Source organism: Arvicola amphibius, chromosome 8 (genome assembly GCF_903992535.2).
Source record: "Arvicola amphibius chromosome 8, mArvAmp1.2, whole genome shotgun sequence".
Classification (NCBI taxonomy): Eukaryota; Metazoa; Chordata; class Mammalia; order Rodentia; family Cricetidae; genus Arvicola; species Arvicola amphibius.
The window spans coordinates 98,153,405-98,175,805 of NC_052054.1; the positions used below are offsets into that span (position 1 = coordinate 98,153,405).

The following is a 22,401-nucleotide window of genomic DNA, read 5'->3' on the forward strand; positions in this document are numbered from 1 at the left end:
TTAGCGATAGAACATCTTTCTACAGGAGCTTTCTCAGCCTGACACACAGCCCAGCCCAGCCCACACAGATTGGCGGGGGCGGAGGGATGGGGGGGTCCTGGCTGCCAGGGCTCCGTCAAGTCAAAGGATGGGTTCAGGGAGATAAGGGACAGGGCATATCCAGCCAGCACATACCTCCCCCAGCGCTACAGGTCTGGCCAGGGCTCCGAAACACTCCCGTGGCCTGATTTAAATAACTGGTATCAAGGAAAGGCTGGCTGGATGTGGGGAGCCGAGCGAATGTGTAGAGAAGATGAAGTCCCGGGTGAATGTGTATTGTTTGACACAGGCCCGGCCATGTCAAGGGTCCAATGCCTCAACCCATGAGAAGGGAAAGCCTTCCTTTGGTCTGACTGTGGGTATTGACAGTATTTGCTAGTATGAGTGTGTATGAATGATTGACAGCGTGTAAAAAAAAAAAACTAGCAACTGTAGCTTCCTCCTAGATGTTACCACTTAAGATTGCACCGACAGACACCTTGCCAAGACTAGCTAACCCTTCCCTGTGCTGCACATAAAGAATGTGTGAGGTTCCAGGTTGCCGCAGCTCCAGAGGGTGCCTGTCCCACCTGGGCCCAGCTTGCCTTCTTCATTCCCTCACAGCCCCCAGTCAGGTCAAGTCTGAAGCTGCTCAGAACACAGCAGCTACAGGAGGAGAATGTTAGACTTCATGAAGGACCAGCTTCCCAAGTCTGAGTTCTAGGAGGTCCCAGCTGGCGATATTTCACAGGCCCATGAGGACAGACACAGAGAAAGCAGAATAGGGTCTCACCCTCCACTGGGTAAAACTTTATTTGGGGTCCAACTTAAGCAGACCACCTCATCCACAGGATCTCTGTTCATTGGTCAGACGAACTACCTACACCCCTGGTCTCTGGCACGAAGGACCCATTGTGGGTTAGGGACACCTTCTTCATCTAGAAATAGCCTAAGCAGCCACACAGGAGCCTTCTGCTCTGCCTTCGGGGACAGGAAGCATCCCTGGCTCCTGCGTTAGCCACAGTCACCTTCAGATCAGATGTACATGACCTGCTCCCCACAAGGACGGAGGCCAGCTCGAGTCCTGGGAAGATCCCTTCCTGGGGTGAGGCCCTGAGCATCAAGTGAAAGTGATCCCCGGTTCCTTCCTCCGGGGCTGGGCACTGACCCAAGGGAAGAGCTACAGAAGACACTGAAGCCAGCTCCAGACTCTGGGATGGCCTCCTCCACTCAGCCCTCCCAGAGGCCAGGGTCCACAAGGAATGGGGTTTGGGACAGGGCCCCAGGGGCCAGATGTTCCCAGTCTGAGAGAGGGAGGTGCTTTGCAGGTGCTGCGGGCCCCGTGCGTTGGGCCCAGGGGCTCTAGGAGTGGCCCCTGCCCTGGTGGGAGCTCATCTCTCTGGCAACAACAGGAAGAACGCAGCCTTCAGGAAGCGGCCAAAACTGCAGAGCGTGGCCACGAGCCAGTGGGAATGGAAGCCGGGGTCTGTGCTGACCACACACTTGAGGACATCAGTCTGGGAGAAAAAAAAAATGGGATAGTTAGCCAGACCAGGCAACCCGAGGTCCCCAGTACCTTGCCCTAGAAAAATGTCTCATCGAATCACAAAGGGAATATACAAAGCTGTTTGAGAAAGGAGGATGTGGCCCATCTGGGCCTAAACTTGTTCAGGACACCTGAGAGTTAGAAGGGGAAAGGTCTCAAGTCAAATGTCCTTGCCTACCCATTTTACAGGTGAAATGGACTTCTGGGAGGAGCCATCCTCCGTGCCTAGAACCCAAAAGTATCTTTGGTTTGGCCAACCATGTAGGCAGTCAGGCACGGAGACTAGGAGGGCCTGATCCTGACGCTTGCCCCTCTAGGTCTTGCTTCTTGAGAACGGAGAAAAGTGGGGCTCCCAAGAGGGAAGTGAAGTACTTTGGGCAGCACTGAAATCTCACTGTGAGGGGGGGCTTGGTTCTGTCTCTGAAAGACTACCTGTCGGCCTCTTTCTGCCAGGCGCCTTCTGGGAACAGCAAGGAGACAAGAGTTTAGGGTCTGGGATCATGTCAGCACAGGCACAGAAGAGCCAGCACCTGCCTGCGTCCCAGAGCAACCCCGAGTCCTAAAGCCCTTGCCTATGGCCCCCACATTCCATCCCACTCCACCCTCTCTTCCTGCACTAACACTCCGGTACTCACCACACCACTCCCCACCCCCATCCCACCCCACAGCCCCGCTGATTCTCAGGCTCACCCATCCACCACGCCTCCGAAGCCAGGTCGCCAGGGTCTTGCGCACAAATTCCCCCAGGCAGTCAACCAGGGCATGAACCATGGCAGGCTGAGCCTGCCGGACACAGTCCACTGCCAGCCCTGCAGCCACCGAGTACAGGGACACTACCTTGCCCCATGTGATGCCTAGAGAGAGAGAGAGAGAGAGTTGCTGATCAGACCCAAGTGGTGTCCAGCCCCTAGGGTACCATGAGGAGCTGAGCTTCTCTAATGCTCAGCTTTCCTGACTGCCATCAGCTGGTGACTAATAAATGACAATGGAGCCAGGACCCTCTGTGCAGGGCACCACCACCACAACAGGGCACTTGGCCAGATATACTAACTAGCAGGCTTGACCATCGTCTCCAGCAAGTCAGGTTTTCCCTCTCAGGCTGTTCTCATGTAGATGGAGGCTCCCAGCCATACCTGCTGGAGCCTTGGAGACCAGCCTTACCCACATCTGAGAGAGGGGCCACAGGAAAGCAGTGCAACTCAGCACAGTGGGGTTGAACTGACTCAGAACTGGGCAAGGAAAGCAGCAGACAAGGGTGTGTCTGACCCTGTTTTGTCTGCTGCTCTGAACCTTGACGCCAGGGCAGTAGGTCAGGGCCTATCCCACACTTGCTTTAGAAAAAAGCCACAGTCCACAGGAAGACTCCTCCCCAGACTGCTGACCTTGAAGTAAAAACCTTGACGTAAGATAAATGAACAGCATTGTGGGGGATTACATGCAACACCTTAACATACAGAAATGTAGGGGCTGGGGAGACAGTCCAGTAGTTAAAGTATTTGCTAAGCAAGCCTGGGAACCAGAGTTCAGAGCCCCATAACTCATATAAATGCGGGGTGGGTGTGCCAGCTCACCCTCCCCAATTCTAGTCTTGGAAGACCGAGAAAGGATCCTCGGGGCAAGCTGGTTAGCAAGCTTCGCAGTGAGCTCTGGGTATGCCTGAGAAACCCTGCCGCAGTGAATTAGAAGACTGGCGGAGGATAATGCCCATGTCAACCTTGGGTCCCCATATGCATGCACACGTATGTGCCTAGACACGCAAAACATGCATATACACACGGAAGTGGAAATACAGAAACTTTGTATGCTATCACTAGTGCTGACAAAAAAGAGCCGGGTCTTGGCATAATCGCAGCATTTCTGTGGCAGAGGCAGGAGAATAAGAAAGGGTCAATCAAGGTCATCCTCAGCCGGCCTGGGTTACGTAAGTTCTTCTCTCCAAAGAGGGAGTTGGAAATATGGCTCCGTAGTTAAAGAGCACCTATTGCTCTCCCAGGGTCAGACCTGGATACACGCGTACATATCCACACAGAGGTACAAATACATGCACATAATTAAAAACAAAACAAATGTTTTGAGTATATTATTTATATTTAAATATTAAAACATAAAATATTAGACATTTGTAAATATAAATATTAAAACTGTAAATTATATAGTTGATATAAATATTTAAAATTATATTAAAATATAAAATATTAAAAATAGAATAAATCAGCCAGGCATGCTGGTGTGTGCCTTTAACCCAGCACTCAGGAGGCAGGGGCAGGAGATTTCTGAGTTCGAGGCCAGCCTGGTCTACAGAGCGAGTTCTGGGATAGCCAGAGACACCTTATCTCAAAAAACCTAAATAAATATATTAATTAATTAAAATAAAACAAATCTTTTAAAGAGGGGGTAGGTGAGGTAGTGTGCTCCTGTAATCTCAGTAGCAGGAAGCTGAGGCAAGAGGGTCTTCAGACTGAGAGAGCAAAAAAAAAAAGCACAAATAACACATTGAGCATTTAAAAAAATAAAACCCATTTCCCATATTAACAGCATAAGAGGATAAATTATAACAAGATGCCAGCCAGCCTAGTCATCAGTGACCTCCAGGTTCAGTGAGACTGTCTCAAAAAAGTAACTGGAAGAAGCTACGAGAAAAGATACTCATCCTTAACCTCTGACCTATACACAGGAGCGTCTGCACCTACAGGCTTGTGTACACACACACACACACACACACACACACACGAAGATGAGGTGAGGGCTCAGCTAACTGCTGTTCTCAGTTCTGCTAGCAAAGGGAGTTGGAGAGCATTTGGTAAGACCTGAAAAGCTCACACAGCTAGCCACAGCTGGCCTGTGAGATGCTAAGCTAAGTCGTGGCATTTATAGACTATGACATTCCCCTCAACCCACCTTCACACAGCACTTGGAATGGCCTCTTACCAACGCGCCAGTCAGCACACAGATGCCCACCACCAAGGAAAAGCTAAAGGCTCGTGAGCAAACTGCTGCGGTCCCGCAGCGGCACGGTTATGCAGCCAATTACCAGAGTGGAGTTCTGATGAATGCCACACATGGCAAGGGAAAGGAACCAAACACAAAAGGGCACAAATACTGTGCCAGTCCACCTGGAGAAAACCCAGAACAGGAACGCCCATGGAACAGGCACACCCACCGAATCAAAAAAAAAAAAGATTCATAGGGGTCTGGGGGCGAGGGACAGGGTGTTACTGCCGATAGGCAATATGTCCTCAGGATTGGGACAAACAGCATTCTGAATGTGCTAAATGCCACCAGATCTGACATTTAATGTGACAAAATGTACAGTATATGAATGTTGTTAGCTCAAAAGGGAATGGGAGGGGGGAGAACCCAACCCCCCGAAATCAAACAGTGCCACACATCAGCTTCTGACTCTCCCATTGGAGTGACTTTCTGTCTCTTTCGAAATAAGCCCAAGTCTGGAATCCAGCTGAGCTCCTCTATGGCATCCACAAGCACTCCTAGGGCACAGCCCTGGCTCTCTGCCTGCTGAGTATCCTAGGCCAGGGTCACCGACTAACAGGGCCTTGTAATCAGGCCCTGCTGTCAGTCACATTCTCACGGGGTTCCCTGCTGTTAGCTGTGACCTTGATGTGATGGAGAAGTCACGTGTCACCCACAGAGTGCTCCAATCCACCAGAAGAACCGAGGAGCTGAATGTCCTGTTAAAAAGTGTGCTCGATTAATCCCAGCACTCGGGAGGCAGAGGCAGGCGGATCTCTGTGAGTTCAAGACCAGCCTGGTCTACAAGAGATAGCTCCAGGACAGGCTCTAAAGCTGCAGAGAAACCCTGTCTCGAAAAACCAAAAAAAAAAAAAAAAAAAAAAAAAAAGTGTGCTCCATAGGGCGATGACATTCCCAGCAAAAGTGGCTGGGGAAGGTGGTGTCCAGGGGCACATCTTGGGGAGTGTCTGCTTCCCTTGGGCTCTCATATATTCACGATCTAATTCTGGAACTTTTTTTGGTGTGTGTGGGGGGAGACAGGGCTTCTCTGTGTCGCTTTAGAACCTGTCCTGGAACTAGCTCTTATAGACCAGGCTGGCTTTGAACTCACGAGCATCTGCCTGCCAAGTGCTGGGACTTTTTTTTTTATACAGAGTTTCTTTGTGTCACTTTGGAACCTGTCCCAGAACTCTTGTAGACCAGGCTGGCCATGAACTCACAAATATCTGCCTCTGTCTCCCAAGTGCTGTTTTTTTTTTTTTTGTTGTTGTTGTTGTTGTTTTTTTTTTTTTTTTTTTTTGGCAGAGGGTTATTTGTTTTTTGAGACAAGTTCTCTCTATTATACACCTCTGGTTATCCTGGAACTTGTAGACCAAGCTGGCCTCAAATTCAGAGATGTACCTGCCTCTGCCTCCAGAGGGTAAGGATTAAAGGCGTGCACCACCACACACAGCCTGATTCATTTATTTTTTAATGTGTAAGGGTGGGTGTTCTGTCAGACTGTGTGTCTGTACACCACATATATGCTATGCCCAAGGAGACCAGAAGAGGACTCAGATAGCCTAGAACTGGATAGAACTAACTTACAGCTCTGCTGAGAATTGAACTCAGGTCCTCTGGAGGAGAAGTAAGTGCTCTTAACTGCTGAGCCATCTCTCCGGCCCCCATAATTCCAGAACATCTTATCTCTCCAGAAGGAAGCCCATAGCCAGTGGCCGTCAGGCCCTGCTTCCCCAGTGCCCCCTGGTGACTTCTAATCTGCTCTGTTATCGCCAGCACTCTGCACGTTTGTGTCTGGCACATTGGTTCCACACTCCTCTTCATGGCTGACCAATATCCCACAGCCACTGTCAATTCATGTATGAGTGGATAGTATGATTTTTGGCTGTGTAACTGATGCTACTGGGGACACACACAGGCAAGCTTCTCCGCAGACACGTGTTTTCTTTCTGTTAGGTTTACATCTAGTAGTAGATTTGGTGGTCACATGGAAATACCATGCTTCACCATTTGAGAACCTGCCAGGCTGTTTTCTGAAGTGTGTCCCACCAGCTATTAGAGTGAAGGCTGAGTTCCCCACATCCTCATCAGCGCTGTGGTCGTACGGCCGTCCTGGTAAGGATGACGCCATTCTGGTGCATGCAGTGATGCTGATCATCATGTGTGTGTGTTTGTCAAGCCTGCTGGTACTTCCTGACCTCCAGTGAGATGTGACCCCCTGCATTCCCATGGCTTCTCTTCCTCCCACCTTCTCCCCCCAGCTTGGAGACAGACACTCAAGCAGCCATGGTTGGCGTTAGCTGGAAAGGGCTCTGTCTCCCACAGAGGATCTCCAGAGCTGCCTCTCTGAGCTGCCTGCATGCTCAGGGTGGGTTTGTACCAGGCAGGGACGGTGGACAGGGGTTAAGGTTACTCTGGCCTCTTCCCAATTCACACTCACTACCACCCAAAGCCCCAGTCCCTTTCTCCTGCTCACTCCTGCCACTCACGGAGGTCCAGTCTCTCCTGGGTTCGCTGAAGCCATCCGCGGGCTAGATCTGCAGCCTCAGAAGCAAAGTTCCTTATAAATCTAGCTATCCCTGGCTCGTAAACCAGCCTGCTTGACAGCTTAGAGACAGACACCCAGGCAAGCCATCCATGGCTGGCGTCAGCTGCAAAGCTCCAGAGAGGGCAAGGGTGATCCTCCACCCAAAATGCATGGCTGCTGGCTGCTGGCTTCTGGCTTCCTTCCTGAGCCCTCCCCACTATTGCTCCCACCAAGTACTTGCAGGTTACCTTCAAGAAAGGGACAGGAACTAGCCCATTGACTCCTGGTACAGTTTCTCCCCTACCCGACCCATGCCACAACCTTTCCCCACCTCTCCCACTCCATCACCCACACATTCACTTTCTACCCACAGCCCACCCCCCAGCCCCACATTTTTCGTTCCAGAAGCCACACTGGCTGACCCTGGCCCGGCATGTGATGCTCCTGAAGCTGCCCTGGGCCTCGCCACTCCTAGGGAAAAGACCACATGGATATGGCGTAAATGACACATGTGGACAACAAGGTGACTAGCAGGGCTCTAAGGGAAGAGCATGGCACAGGAAGGTGTGGGGAGATAAGTCTTGCAGCCTCCGGTAAACCCAGGGCAGGGTACAAAAGACAAGCAGCAATAGTGGAACTTGAGGCAGAGAGGGAGGAGGCTGCAGGAGCTAAGAAGTGGCCTTGCCTGTCACTCACTTCTGGAGCAGACATGGAAGGCCCTGGGAAAGCCCCAGGTGAGTGTGGTCACAGTCATCCAGATAAGTGTGTCCCTGATCTCATGATGTGCCCCACAACCAGGCACACTCATAGACTCTTCAGGATGCCCAGTTTTGTTTTTTTTTTTAAATATCCCAAGTGGATCTAGCTGTGGAAATTCAAGTACCATGGTCACCAAAGCCCAGTATATGCAGAGAGCTACTGCCTTGCAGGGTATCACCACCGCAACCAATGCTGGACCATTATCAAATGGCAGGCAAGCCTGTGTCAACAGCCCTCAGGATGGCCAGCAGCAATAGTTATCGAGAAATCTTGATAATAATAAAGATACTCATAAACAGAGACCACCCAGCCACTACTGTTAACCAAGTAGCACAACCATGTCACTGCACCGCCTTCTCCCGTTAGTTCAATCATAAACCACCCTTCATTCATATTATTAAATCCCACCACCACCTCAACTTATTACATATATAACTCCTATACCCACCATGAAAACTCCCAGCCGCCCCCCATTAGACCCTCAAGTTTCCCAGAACTCTTGTAGACCAAGAGTATTCAATTTCAAGGCGCCTAGAGTCAAGCCTGAGACTTGAATTCATTCTCACAATGAAAGGAGAGACAACTTCCAAAAGTGCCCTCTGATCTGAACATATGTGCCGTGGTTCAGTGCATGAGTGCGTGTGTGTGTGTGTGTGTGTGTGTGTGCGCACACACACACACACACACACACCAAATAAAAACATAATAAACAGCTGGGGGTGGTGATGCCACCTTTAATCCCAGCACTCAGGAGGCAGAGGGAGGATCTCCAAGTTCGAGACCAGCAAGGTCTACAGAATTCTAGGACAGGAAGGGCTACGCAAAGAAGCCCTTTCTCAAAAAACCAAAATTAAGACGAAAAAAGAAAGTGGCCAGCAGCACCACACGCTGCCTTCTGAGCCAGCTCTTGCTGGACTGGGCTGTGACATAGTTCAGCACAGCCCAAAGGGCCAGGAGGCTGGCAGTATGCTGGCAGTGACTTGGAACCCGTAGGACTGTGTCAGAGGATCCCAAGGATTTTCTATCTTTGTAAGCCTGCCTGACCCACACATGTTGAGCCTCCTCTCCCAGAGGTGCCTTGAGTAAACAAGCCAGACCTACCTGCTGAGAAGATGTGGCCTGCCACAGCAAGGAAGGCGTCAGTCACCACAGGCTCAGACTGTAGAGAGATGTGCAGCTGCCGGGCCACGTTTCGGTACACACTGGGGCGAATCTGCTCCAGCTCATCCCCTGCAGGGGCACACAGGGGTTCAGGTCCTCTCACGCCATAGCCCTGTGGCTAGCACTGACCACAACTCAATCCTGCCCTTGATCCACCTGACCTCACTTGACCCGCAGGCTCACACCTTTCTCTCCACTCGGCCCTGATACTCCACTCTGTCTGTTTGACACCCACCCACCCCTTCATCTTATCTTACTTCATTTGACTCCCCCAACCTTGGCCCCACGAACAAAGAGACTAAAGGAAGCTGTGGAACCTCCAGCTCCCAAAGGCAAGCTGGCTGGGCCAGTGGGGCAGGAATCCTGCAGTGGTGCATGGGCAGTGCCTACCCAGTCAGTGACTCACAGCAGGCAGGCGGGCAGAACCCAACATGGAGAGGGGCTCGGCTGGAATATGTAGTCACTGCCTGCTGCCTCATAGGATTGTCCTGGCTGAAGCACTAGCATCTCTAATAATGGCTCAGTGAACTGACTTGGGCTGAGCCAAGGCCCTGGGACAATGGTACCACCCACATGCCGACATGGGCTCCTGGTGCCAAATGGGTGTGTTTTTATATGCTCCTACATCAGTGCCCCCATAGCTGGGCCAAAGAGGATGCCTGCCACAGTCCCACCTGCCCCCTCCCCCCCCCCCGGGCTGCAGTGCCCTTGGCAGCATCATGCACGCACAGGGAAAGATGGTGCCGGGAATTCCACACGGCCTCTGATTGGGTGCCCCTGGCCCGGCCACTTCCCCAGCCAAAGCAAACAGGGAAATGCTGCTGCCGCTCGGCCTGTCCCAGCGATAAGGGCACCCACGTCATCCCTGAGGCCAGCTGTGCTCTATCTAATTAATTAAGATCTGGAACGGGTGCAGAATCAGGAGGAGGAGGGCCAGGGGATGAAGAGATGGCATGGAAATTCCCAAGGCTGGCCTGGGTATTGCCAAGGATAAAACCCTGGGGGCCTCTAGAGACTGACCCCAGGGAGACTGCTGAGGGACACAAGCTGGACTGCTTCCTGTCTGTGGCTGGGGTCAGGCTTGGGGTGGGGGAGAAGCAGGAAGCTATCACTGAGCTTAGAAAAAAAAATCATCCTGAATAGTCATGACAGCACCAAACATAACCTGAACAAGCACACACTGGGATTCAAGTGCTCTTCCTCCAGGAATCCCCTTAGCTGTCTGGAAGGGTCTGAACCCCAGAGTATAGGAACAATAGGACTGAATGATGAAGAAAGGCCTTAAAGTTATTCAGTCCTCAGAGGGCTAGCTGAGCACACGGCTTTAACCTGCTCCTTTCTACAGGCCAGTGTTCAATCCTCCCAGGACCTGCCCAAAGGGCCGAGAGGACAGACGTTGAGTGGGTCAGACCCAAGGCAAGACTTCCTCCCTGCCACCCCGTGCCCTAGGGACTCTCAGGAGGTCACTATGTCATTTCTCCAGCGGCAGCTCCCGGTCTTCTTCTCTATAAGTTTGCTTAGCCAAACCCCTTCACTCATCCTTCCCACACACAGAGATGGCTCCCTCTGTCCATTCACAGCCCTCCCGGGATCCCAGCTCAGACGGCATGAACTCTACTCAGACCAGGTCTACACAGCCCTGTTCCTTGAGGCTATCACAGCAGAGATGCAGGGCCTATATAAAATAGTATGTGTGCATACCTCACCTCGCAGGAAGCCAGCTCACCCATGGCTCCCTCCAACCAGGAGAGTGCACGCCAGCTCTCCCTGACACCCACTCACCTATTTATGTGATCTCTGCTATTTACCTCCCATTACCTTGGACGGCCCCAGGCCAGCCCCAGGCCCTGGTGCAGCTGTGACAAGGTAAACGAACTGTCCAGTATCAATGTTTGCCTATTCTTCTCCCTCACGTGTCCAGGCCTAGAGGAGCTAAGGAGAGCCACTGAGCTATGTGTGACCGCCCCCACCCCCCAAACAATGTCCCAGATGTCCTTCGAGAAGGCCCTGGCGGGGGGCCTTCCCATCAAGGGAAACAGCCATGGATGTCGGATCTCAGCCAATAACTGAAAGGCCTATTTTCCAAAACAAACATTGGGACATGTGGTCCCACAAAGGATTTTTTGGTCCAGCAGAGTACAAGGGTCACAAAGTTTAGCCGCTAAAATATTACTCTTCCAGAGCTTTCTGTGATTTACGACAAGAATGTCTGTGATCTGGGCTAAGCAGACATGGAGGGTTAGGGGTGGGGGACCTGGAAAAGGAGCCGGCAAGCAGGCAAGCCTAGGGGAGAACAGAGGAGCACCAACCTGGGTGGCCTATCCTTCACCCTCACCATTCCAGACAGATTTGGACTCCCACGCATGCACGCCTCCTCTTTACCCCAGAGGGAGGGTGAGACGCAACCAAAGAGGGACTGAACATGTCTGGAGAAGGGAATGTCGGTGCAGAACAGATGTACTTGGTACCCCGAAACAGCAGGCAGGCCCATCAACCAGTTATGGGAACTAGGGGGGCTGGGATCGTAGCTGCTGGTGCCCCACACTCACCCAAGCGCAGCAGCACGGTGCACACCTCCGCTAGGCGTCCTCCAGGGGCAGGAGAAGCACGCTCCGGTGCGCTCCAGGAGAGGCCGGCGCGCAAAAGCCGCGCGTGCACGTACTCCCGGCCTAGTGCCTTGGCCTGGGCCACCAGCTCCTTGTCTGTGGGCGAGCGATCAAAAGCGTCCATGATCTCCGCAGCGAAGACTGAAGAGCGCCGCAGCACCTCCATGGCCGAAGCGCAGGCGAGAGGAACCACACCTAGGACAGACAAAGCACAGCTGGACGGCCTCCAGCCAAGCGGGAAAGGGACGCCCGCCACGCGAGGAGACCTGGAGGCACAGCGCGAGGCACAGCGGTCCCCACCGCGTGCGCCCCGGTCCAGTGCCGATCCAAAGCTCACAGAGGAGGTCGGCTAGCCGCCGCCCTCAAAAAGGGCCAGTTTCAAATGGCCTCTCGTTTTGCTCCCCAAGCCTTTAAAAATACAGTGCCACGTTCTTTTAGGTTCTAAATTAAATCACCGGCGGTGGTCAAGGGTTGGAAGCACCGCGAGAAAAATAGCGATAGGTTCTGTGGTCACAGTGCCCAGGCTCGAGGACCAGTTTGGGAGCGACGGAGGAAGCAGAGTAGCCTGGGCGACCAGGCGACAGGGGCTCCTCCGGCAGGGAAATCAACTCCCAAGGAAGGCTCTAAACGGCGCGGCGATCCAGGCCACGCACTTGTGCACCTCGCAGAGCGGGTGTTTGTTCCCGGTGTCGCCGTTCCCATGGTGCTACATCCAGGACATAGACGCCACGCCCGCCCGACTCACCTCTCTGGCCGCATGGCGCGCGGGGCGGCAATGGAGTTCTGGTTTCAGGACCCGCTCGCCGCTGTCTCCGCCGGTCTAGACCATTCCATTCAAACCCGCGAGCGCGCCCCGCCCCAGCGCCCGCCCCGTCCACGCCCGAGCCGAAGCACAGGCTCCGCCGGTCTTCCCGCGCTCGCAAAAGTCCTGGTCTCCAGAGGTGCGTGCGGGAGGCGTACCGCGGACTCCCCGCAGGCGAGTGGCCAAGCCTAGGGCTTCGCCTTCTAAGGAAACGGCAACCCCCGGGGGTGGAGCCGCAGCCCAGCTCTGCCCAACGCCTCCCCGGTTTAAGGAAGACCAACACACAAGTTCTCGGGATGCGCCGCCAGGAACGCAGCCAGGCTGGAGCTGTCCCGACAGGCAGCGCGAAGAACATCCAGCTCTGACACCAACCCACTGGGGCGCACCGAGATCCATTTTAGAATTGGCTGACTTAGTGCCTTGTAAGAGGTTCCTTATAGATTCTGGGTTCTTGCAGTTCTAGGGGATCCAGTGCCCTCTTTTGACCTCTGAGGGCATCAGGCACGCACGTGATGCACAGACATACATGCAGGCAAACATTCATACACAAAACAAAACTAAAAATAAGTAAATCTTTACAAATAGATTCTGGATTCTTGACTTAATAGAAGCCTTTGGAGTGTGACAGAGACTTGGCTTTGTACTTGATTGAAGATGCCCCTCTCCCACTCCAGCCTGACTTTGCTTCTAATGAACTGAGTGAGTGTTCTTATATGAAGCCCAATATATAATTTTTTTGTAGTTGGTTATCTCTTATTCTTATTAGGGTATTTTCCTTGGAGAGAAAAAGAGGGAGGAGCAGAGAGAGGGCGGAATGATGGGAGGAAGGGAGGAAGAGAGAGAGAGAGAGAGAGAGAGAGAGAGAGGGAGAGAGGGAGGGTGGAGGGGAGGGAGAGGGAGAGAGAGAGAGAGAGAGAGAGAGAGAGAGAGAGAGAGAGAGAGAGAGAGAGAGACTGAGAGTCTGGTCTGGAGCTCTGTGTTGGCCAGTTGGTCCAACTTGTAGGGATCTTCCTGACACTGACTCCTGAATACTGGTCCACAGATGCCATGACCACACTCAGCTTCTCTAATCTATTTTTTCAGAAGCTTAGTTATTTTAGGATTCATATGTAGGCCTATGATGAATCACAAGCATTACTGTGGACGATGTGGTAGTTAATCAGAGCTCTTTGTTTCCATGTGAATTTCCAAGAAAGTCGGCATCATCTACTAGACTATGGTCTTCTTCATCTTTTGACCCAACTGTACAATCCCAACGGCAGGATTTCCTCACTTAACTTATATGTATTATGAATACATACATACATACATACTTACATGGTGTTTTATCTGCATGTACATCTGCACACAAGAAGATGTCATTGGATCCCAGGTAACTAGTTACAAATGGTTGTGAGTGGGTGCTAGGAATTGAACTCAGGACCTTTGGAAGAGCAGCCAGCGTTCTTAACTGCTGAGCCATCTCTCCAGCCTCCCCAGTGGAAATATTTTCAAGCGAACAATGGTTAAAAAAACAAACAGTATACATCAAATCTATGAGATGCAGCTACAGCACTGCTTAAGGAAACTTCCTACTGAAATCATTTGGGAGAGAAAGAGACGGGCAGAGAGAGGCTGAGCAAGGTGTGATGGCTCACGCCTGGGATCACAGACCTCCTGGTGGGGCAGGAGTTTCAGGAATCCAGTCATTCTCGGCTACATAGCAAATTTGAGACCATAAGGCTGTTGTGGAATACTATTTTACCTAGGCAAAGATGTGTTACGTTTGTTTATGTTGCAGAATGCTACTTTAACTGTGTAAAGGGTTGTTACATTTGTTTCACCTTGTCTGCTTAAGGCACCTAATAAAAAGCTGAACTCCCAAAAGCTAGGTAGTAGAAGGCTAGGTGGTACTGGCAGACAGAGAGAATAAACAGGAGGAGAAATGTAGGCTCAAAAAGAGAGAAGAGAAGGAGGAGGAGAAAACAAAGGAGAAAGAGAGGGTCAGCCAGACAGCCCTCAAGCCAGTAGACACAGAGTAGGATTTACAGAAACAAAGGGTAAAAGAAATCCCACGGCAAAAGGTAGATAAAGAAAACAGGTTAATTTAAATTAGAAGAGCTCGCCAGAAACAAGCCTAAGCAGGTCAAACATTCAAAACTAATAATAATAAGTCTGTGTCATGATTTGGGGACTGGTTGGTGCCCCAAACGAAAACCTGCTACATAAGGCCCTAATTTAAAAAAAAAATTGTTTTAAATATGGACTGGTGGGAAGATGGCTTAGAAGATGGTGTTTGCCCCCAAGCCTGACTGAGCTCAATATTTGGAACACATATGACAGAAGGAGAGAACCAATTCCCACAAGTTGTTCTCTGACCTCCACATGCATGCCATGACATATGCCCCACGTGAAAATAAATAAAATAAAGTGTTAGGATTAAGGAAACAAAACAGCCAGACATGGTGATGCACACCCTTAATCCCTTAATGTTAGGAACAAACCTCTCTCTCTCTCTCTCTCTCTCTCTCTCTCTCTCTCTCTCTCTCTCTCTCTCTCTCTCTCTGAGTATGAAGTCAGCCTGGTCTGTATAAGGAGTTCCAGGCCAGCTGAGGCTTAAATCACTGTCTCAAAATAAAAAAGAAAGAAAAGAAGGGTTGAGAATTTACGAAGATAGCTCAGCAAGTTAGGAGTGCTTGCTGTGCAGTCATGAGGAGCTGAATTCAAAACCTCGGCTCCTGGCACAAGCTCAGCACCTTCGTGCATGTGCCTGTAATCCCAGTGCTATCAGGAGCAAAAATGATGCAATCCCTGGGGCTTGCAAGTTTCACTAAGAGAGCCTGTTTTAGGGAATAAAGTAGAGAGAGTTAGAAAATGAAGGGGACTCTACAGTGTCCAGGCAAGGAAGCAAACTGTGAAGAGAGTAAAGATTCAGTTCAGGTTGACTTCATCAACCTGGCTCAGATTTGGAGAGTCAAATTTCAGGAAGTTTATTCCCAACAAAATTTGTTTTGTTTTGTTTCTTTGTGTAGCTTCAGAGCCTGTCCTGGGACTTGCTGTCTGAGATCTGTGTCATCTGTTAGGCCAGGGCATATCAAGCTCCTACAACCAAGACCTGAGGTGGCTAGTCATCTGACTGAACCTTACAGTCAGGGGTTCCCCAAGCTCCCACATCTGGAACAGAGGTGGCTAACAGCACAAATGACCTCTATGCTATCTGTATGACCAACACCATGCCAGGGCCTTCCCTAGGCCCTTAAACTAGTATAGAGAGCCTATCTCCAGAACTCATCTTGTTGGAAGAAAAGATACTGTACCTTGAGTTGAACTTCAGTGTAATTATGCTTCCTGTGTACCAGGGATTTTATCACACCAGGAAACTTTTGTCCAGATTATACTGTGTTTAAATTGGGCCAGGCAGTGATGGTGCACTCCTTTAATCCCAGCACTCAGGAAGCAGAGGCAGGCGGATCTCTGTGAGTTCAAGGCCAGCCTGGTCTATAGAGTGAGTTCCAGGACAGGCACCAAAGCTACACAGAGAAACCCTGTCCCAAACAAAACAAAACAAACAAAAACAAAAAAGGTATATGATCAAATTATACCAAGTTAAAAAAAATGATAATAAATAAATAAATAGATGGACAAAAGAAAATAGTATATACAATTTCACAGCAATTTACATTTTTAAATGTAACACAGTTTACCAAAACTGACTCTGGAAGAAAAGAAAATCTGAACAATCCAACACCAATTAATATATTTAGCTTGTAAGGGTATTCACATACTATTTTAGTTACTTTTCTATTGTTGTGAAGAGACACCATGACCAAGGAAAGCTAGAAAAGAAAGCATTTAATTGGGGGTTGGCTTACAGTTTCAGAGTGTGTGATCCATGACCATCATGGTGGGAAACAGGCAATAAGCAGACAGAAATGGCCCTAGAGTAGTAGCTGAGGGGCAGAGAGAACCTGGCTTTTGAAACCTCAACACTCACCCTCTGTGATACAACAAAACAACACACCTTCTAATCCTTCCCAAACCGCTCCACCTACTAGAGACCAAGCATTCAAGTGCATGAATCTATGGGGGTCATTCTCATTCCAACTACCACACATATCAACATTCTAGTTTTGTACAGTTTGTTGAACTGAAGAAATATCAACAACCTTACATGGGTCTACCCAAAAATTTTAAAATGAGAAAATATTTCTCAAGCTGTTTTTTAATCTAGCCTTGATATCCAAACCTGTCAAGCCCACTACAGAAAGGGTGGAAAAGGCACTGAGTGATGGCTCAGTAGTTAAGAGTTCATACTATTCTTGCAATTGGCCCAAGTCTGAGCAGCTCACAACTGCCTGAAACGCCAGAGGGATCCAATGCCTCTGACTTTCCAAAGTACCTGCTCTCATGGGCACTCACCCCACAAAGACACCCAGACACAAACACATATACACAATTTTAAAATAATAAATAAATAGTTTTGGGCTGGAGAGATGGCTCAGTGGTTAAGAGCATTGCCTGCTCTTTCAAAGGTCCTGAGTTTAATTCCCAGCAACCACATGGTGGCTCACAACCATCTGTAATGAGGTCTGGTGCCCTCTTCTGGCCTGCAGGCACACATGCAGACAAAATATTGTATACATAATAAATAAATAAATGTTAAAAAAAATAAATAGTTTTTAAAAAAACGTGGGGGCCAGGAGTGTTGGCACATGCCTTTAATCCTAATACATGGTTGGCAGAGGCCAGAGGATCTCAATGAACTTTTGTTTAATTAAAAATTTTGTTGTATGTATATGGGTATTTTGCCTGCATGTATATCTGTGCACCATATGCATTCCTGGTGCCAGTGGAGGCCAGGAGAGGGCATTGGATCCCCTGGAGCTGGGTTTACAGACAGTGGTGAGCCATCACCATGTGGATTCTGGGACTCAAACCCTGGTGAAGAAGAGCAGCAAGAATTCTCCAATGCTGTGGAATAATCTTTCTGTACACTGTAAAGATGTGTCACTCTGGTTGGTTTAATAAAAAACTGAATGGCCAATAGCTAGGCAGAATTTCCAGGCACAGAGAGAGGATGTTGGGAAGAAGCAGGGGGGATGCCAGGGGATGCAGAACAAGCAGGCGGGCACTATGGAGATGAGGTAATAAAGTCACAAGGCAGAAAGTAAATTTGTAGAAATGGGTTGGTTTAAGTTATAACTGCTAGTCAGAAACAAGCCTAAGCTGACAGTCAAGCTTCCATAATTAATAATAAGTCTCTGTGTCATTATCAGGGAGACAGCAGTCCTGATGAAGAAGTCCAGCTACACTCCAACCCTTCCGTGAACTCTTTAATGCAAAGTTGAGCACTGTGGTAAGACAGTCATGAATTCGGGAAGAGCGCTCAAGCTCGGGATTCCGGTTCTAGATAGGTAGAAACACAGAAGCTCAGCAAGCGAAAGACGCTAACCCCAAGATGGATGAAGAAAGGGCCTAGGCAGCCCTTAACCCTAGAGCATGACTCTAAGTCCTTTGGGATTTACCTCTGACAAGGAAAGAGCTGGAGTCTACAAACTTACAACTGTTCTCGCACCTGCTTCCTCCAGTCCCTGGGTAGCCTCCAGCCCTTCCGGCCCTGCTTAGGCGTTTTCTTCTATGTAAAATGAGACCATGGTCTCCCACTTCCGGTCTCCTGCTGAATGAAGTCTGACTCCTTGCAACACAACAACAGGAGTGAGTCACTGGGCGGGGTGGATGGCTGTCTCTCAGTCCTGGAGTGCAGAAAACATGTCAAAAAACCAAGCCACCACTGTGGCAGATTACACCTCTAATCCTTGCGCTCTGGAGGCCACATCATGAATTCTCAGCCACCCTGGGTTACACAGTGAGATCCTGTCTCAAAATAAAATAAAATTAAAATATACAAATAAAACCAGGTATTGTAGTGCACACCTTTAACCCCAGCACTTGGGAGGCAGAGGCAGGTGTTCTCCGTGAGTTTGAGGAAGGAGAGCAACCTGTGCTACCAAGATCTCTCCCCTGGGTGGTCTAAGTTATCACATCCTCTAAGCTTGATACCTCCCGGTCACCTCAGGATGCTGGTTGACACTAAGCAGAACAGAGGGCTAGCCTTGAAGTGGGGCCAGGTCTCCTGTCTCTTACAGTAGGGAATTTCTCCACCCACTGGAAACAGGACCTCTATGTGAAGTACCCTATAGCAGGGTGAGCCGAGATGTCTCATGCGCTGTGGAGAAAAGGTCCAGAGAGACACTTTGGAAGGGGAACAGCTGTCCCCAGGTGAGGCTGGCTCCTAGCTGGCCCCACGCTTTCCAGGTTCTGCTTTGGCCCTTTATATCATACAAGGGGCATAGCACCCCAGGCAATTCTCTCTCCTCCAGCCCTCAGCTATCTCCGGAGTGTGTGGAGTGCACAGCATGACACTGGAGAGAAGCAGAGGCACCATGGATTAGATAAGTATAGACAGATGTAGACAGGTCTTGGTGAGGCTGGATGATGGGGTGGGGGAAGGAGGAACCTCTGGAGTTCAGGATGAGATATGGTATGAAGAGGGGTGATAGATGATGACCACAAGAATCTGACCCCCTGGTGGGCCCAGTGATGCCTATTTCCACAGCCTGTGTCTGGGGGAGGTCTTCACTGACCAAGCTCCCTACCTGCTGAGTGTTGGATGAACCCTGTGTGCAGAATGACCACCACCACAGTTTCTTTCTGAAGTCTCCTTTCCAAATGTGCCATCTGTAGAAGGAGCGGCAGGGCTGTGTCCCACCACCCGGCTAGCTTTACCCAAAATAATTACGTGGAAACTGTATGCATTTAAATACTGCCTGGCCCCTGGCCCATTATCTGTAGCTTCTTATTGGTTGATTCTCATATCTTGCTTTAACCCATATTTAGTAATTTATATAGCACCACAAGGGGTGGCTTACCAGAAGAGGTCTTAACCTGCATCCATCTCGGAGAGGAGAAGCATGGCGACTGCATATGGTGACTGCCTGAAGCGTCTGCCCCCTGCCTTCTACCCAGCATTCTGTTCTGTCTACTCCGCCTACCTAATTTTCTGTCTCTTAAAGGGCCAAGGCAGTTTCTTTATTAATAATGAAAGTAACACATAGACACTCCTCCATCAGCCCTGAGGTGGCTGCTTCCCAAAGCCCTTGCTGCTATGGCTGAGGTCTATGTCAGCTGCTCCCTCTGAACATCCCTCCTTCCCCACAAGCTTGTCTTTCCAGGCCACCACACGCATAAGGCACTGAGAATGCTGTTGTGTTTATTTATGTTGTCCTATTATCAATAAAAACCTGGGAGTAAGATATTGGGGTGAAAACCTGATAGAGCAAAGAAACAGAGGAGGAGTGACCAGCTGACTTCCTCCCCCAGCTTTTTTTTTTACCTGAGACCCAGCCAGCTTGTCTCTCTCCACATGTTCCAGATCAAGAAGACCGAGAGTCTCTAAGTGTAGGCGGATTTTCCATCAAGACCGTTGATTCCCCAATTGCTGTGAAACAATCTTTGTATACTGTAAATATGTATTGCTCTCATTGATAATAAAAAGCTGATTGGCTGATAGTGAGGTAGGATTTTCTGGGTAGAGAGAATGCTGGGAAGAAGGAAGGGGAGTCTGAGAGGTTGCCAGGAGATGCAGGGGGAGTAAGGCATGCTGGAAGACAGGTAAAGCCATGAGTCACGTGACAGTGCATAAATTAGTAGAAATGAATTAATTTAAGTTGTAAGAGCTAGATAGTAATAAGCCTGAGCTATCGGCTGAGCATTTATAATTTATATTAAGTCTCCATGTCAGTTATTTGTGAACAGGTGGATGGAAAAGAAAAATCACCTACACCTAATCAATAATGACATGGAGAATTATTAATTATGAAAACTCAGCCAATAGCTTAGGCTTGTCCCATTAACTCTTATAATTTAAATGGACCCATTTCTTTTAACTTACTTTCTGCTTCGTGGTTTTATTACCTCATCTTTGTAGTGCCCATTCTGTTTCCTAGGCATCTGGATGGTGACTCATTCTTTCTTCTTCCCAGAGCTCTCTGTTCCTAGAAGTCCTGCCTAACCTCTTCCTGCCTAGCTAATGTCCATTCAACTTATTAGACCAATCACAGTGACACACCTTCACACAGTGTAAAGGAATATTCCACAACATCTAAGTCCCTCCCTACTCCTTCCTGTGCATCTCTTCTATCCATCTCCCTGGGTCCTCTGTACTCTCTATGGCTAATTCCAGCCAACTAGTTGTTGGTTTCACCCCCATCCAAGGCTGATTTTATTAACACAGTCTTGAGTTTCACAGTGTGATCAAATATCTCACAACAGAGCTTCTTTCCAATCTCCATTCTAACTCCTAAGAGTAAGATCTGCTGACCCCACAATACACTTCCATGGTTCTCTCTCCCCCTCTCCCCATCTTGGCCTCTTCTCTCAGCCTCCTCAGAGGTCCTCTCTTTGGAGACTGGGAGCCTCTTCTGCCTCAGTCACTTGTTTCTCCCTCCCAGAACATTCTTCCCTAGCTCTTACAATCTTCTTGGTGTTATTTCTTCAGAAAGGCCTGCCCCTCCTTTAGCCTCTCCATCCTTGTCTTAGTTAGGGTTACTCTTGCTGTGATAAAATGCCATGACCAAAAAACACCTTGGGGAGTGAAGGGTTTGTTTGACTTAGATTTCCACATCACAGTTCATCATCAAAAGAAATTAGAGCAAGAACTAAACAGATCATGGACCTGGAGGAAGGAGCTAATGCAGAACCATAGAGGCATACTGCTTGCTCATTATGGCTTGTTCAACCTGCTTTCTTTTTTCTTATATTCTCTCTCTCTCTCTCTCTCTCTCTCTCTCTCTCTCTCTTTCTCTCTCTCTCTCTCTTTCTCTCTCTCTCTCTCTTTTCTCTCTCTCTTTCTCTTTCTCTCTCTCTCATTTTGGGATTTTGTTTGTTTGTTTGTTTTGAGATAGGGTTTCTCTGTGTAACAACAGCCCTAGTCATCCTAGAACTCCCTCTGAAGATCAGGCTGGCCTTGAATTCAGAGAGATCCACCTGCCTCAGTTTCCTGAGTGCTGGGATTGAAGGTGTGTACCAACACCACCTGGCTCAACCTGCTTTCTTATACCACCCAGGACCACCAGCCCAGGGTTGGTTCCTCTGCAATGGGCTGGGCCCACCCATGTCAACCACTAATCAAAAATGCTCTACAGGCTCGGCTTGCCTGCAGCACAGTCTTATGTGGGCATTTTCTCAGTTGAGGTTCCCTCCTCTTAGATTATGCTAGCTTGTGTCAAACTGTCTTTAAAAAAAAAAAAACAGCTAGACAACACAATCCCCTACCCAGTGTTTCTTGTGGGGAGTGTAGGAATAGTGACCTCCAGTTGGAAGAGAAAGAGAGCTAATGTAGGCTCATGCTCTGCAAGAGCTGGGCCAACCACAGTGTTCCCTGCTTTGAACTGGCTCATCATGATACCTCCAGCTAGTCTGGAAGCGCCCTTGATAGACAGGTAGTCCTCGATATTATAAAAGTCTAGAACATCACCAGTGCTGCTTGTACACAAGGATTATCTTGCAGGATTTGTTGAGGGGGGAGTTGTTTGTTTTGATCTTGCTTTGCTTGCTTTCAGCCTATAACAATTGGTATTCCGAAGAGGTCTCCCATCCAAGTACTAAGCAGGTCCTAGCCTGATTAGCTTCCAAATCAGATGAGATTGGATGTGTTCAGCATTCAGGGAGGTATGGTTGTTGGCTGTCTGTCCTGAGACAAGGCCATGATGGCCTCAGACTCACTGTATAGCTGTGTTGGCTGGGTTTTTTGTTAACTTTGATACAAGCTAGATTCATCTGAGAGGAGAAAAACTCAATTGAGAAGATGCCTCCATAAGATTGGGTTGTCGGCAAGTCTGTGGGGCATCTTATTAATAACTGAGGAGGGAGGGCCCAGGCCAGTAAAGGTGGTGCCACCCCTAGTCAGGTGACTCCCAGGTGGTATAAGAAAGCAAACTAAGAAATCCATGAGGAGCAAGTCAGTAAGCAGGGT

The 22,401-nt window shown here is 49.4% G+C and overlaps 1 protein-coding gene across 2 annotated transcripts; it reads right to left on the reverse strand.

The window, feature by feature from the left end:
* Positions 1 to 800: 800 nt before the first annotated feature.
* On the reverse strand, positions 801 to 12,581 carry Bok (BCL2 family apoptosis regulator BOK). 2 transcript variants are annotated; one of them, XM_038340126.1, is made up of 5 exons: positions 12,333 to 12,581; positions 11,531 to 11,782; positions 8,922 to 9,050; positions 2,255 to 2,418; positions 801 to 1,535 (listed from the first exon to the last, which is right to left on the reverse strand). In XM_038340126.1, exons 2-5 carry the CDS (start codon positions 11,751 to 11,753, stop codon positions 1,410 to 1,412), a joined length of 642 nt encoding a protein of 213 aa, XP_038196054.1. In that variant the 5' UTR covers positions 11,754 to 11,782; positions 12,333 to 12,581; the 3' UTR covers positions 801 to 1,409. The 2 variants fall into 2 exon arrangements, with proteins under 2 accessions (XP_038196054.1, XP_038196053.1); XM_038340125.1 differs by lacking the exon at positions 12,333 to 12,581 and adding an exon at positions 12,241 to 12,311.
* Between the last annotated feature and the right edge of the window lie 9,820 nt (positions 12,582 to 22,401).

Coding starts and splice junctions, on each gene's coding strand:
- Bok (XM_038340125.1), bottom strand. CDS start 12,289: ATGGGAACGGCGACACCGGGAACAAACACCCGCTCTGCGAGGTGCACA. Junction 9,051..11,530: donor CACCGTGCTGCTGCGCTTGG/GTGAGTGTGGGG, acceptor GTGCCCCTGCAG/GGGATGAGCTGGAGCAGATT. Junction 2,419..8,921: donor AGGCCACATCTTCTCAGCAG/GTAGGTCTGGCT, acceptor CTCTCTCTCTAG/GCATCACATGGGGCAAGGTA.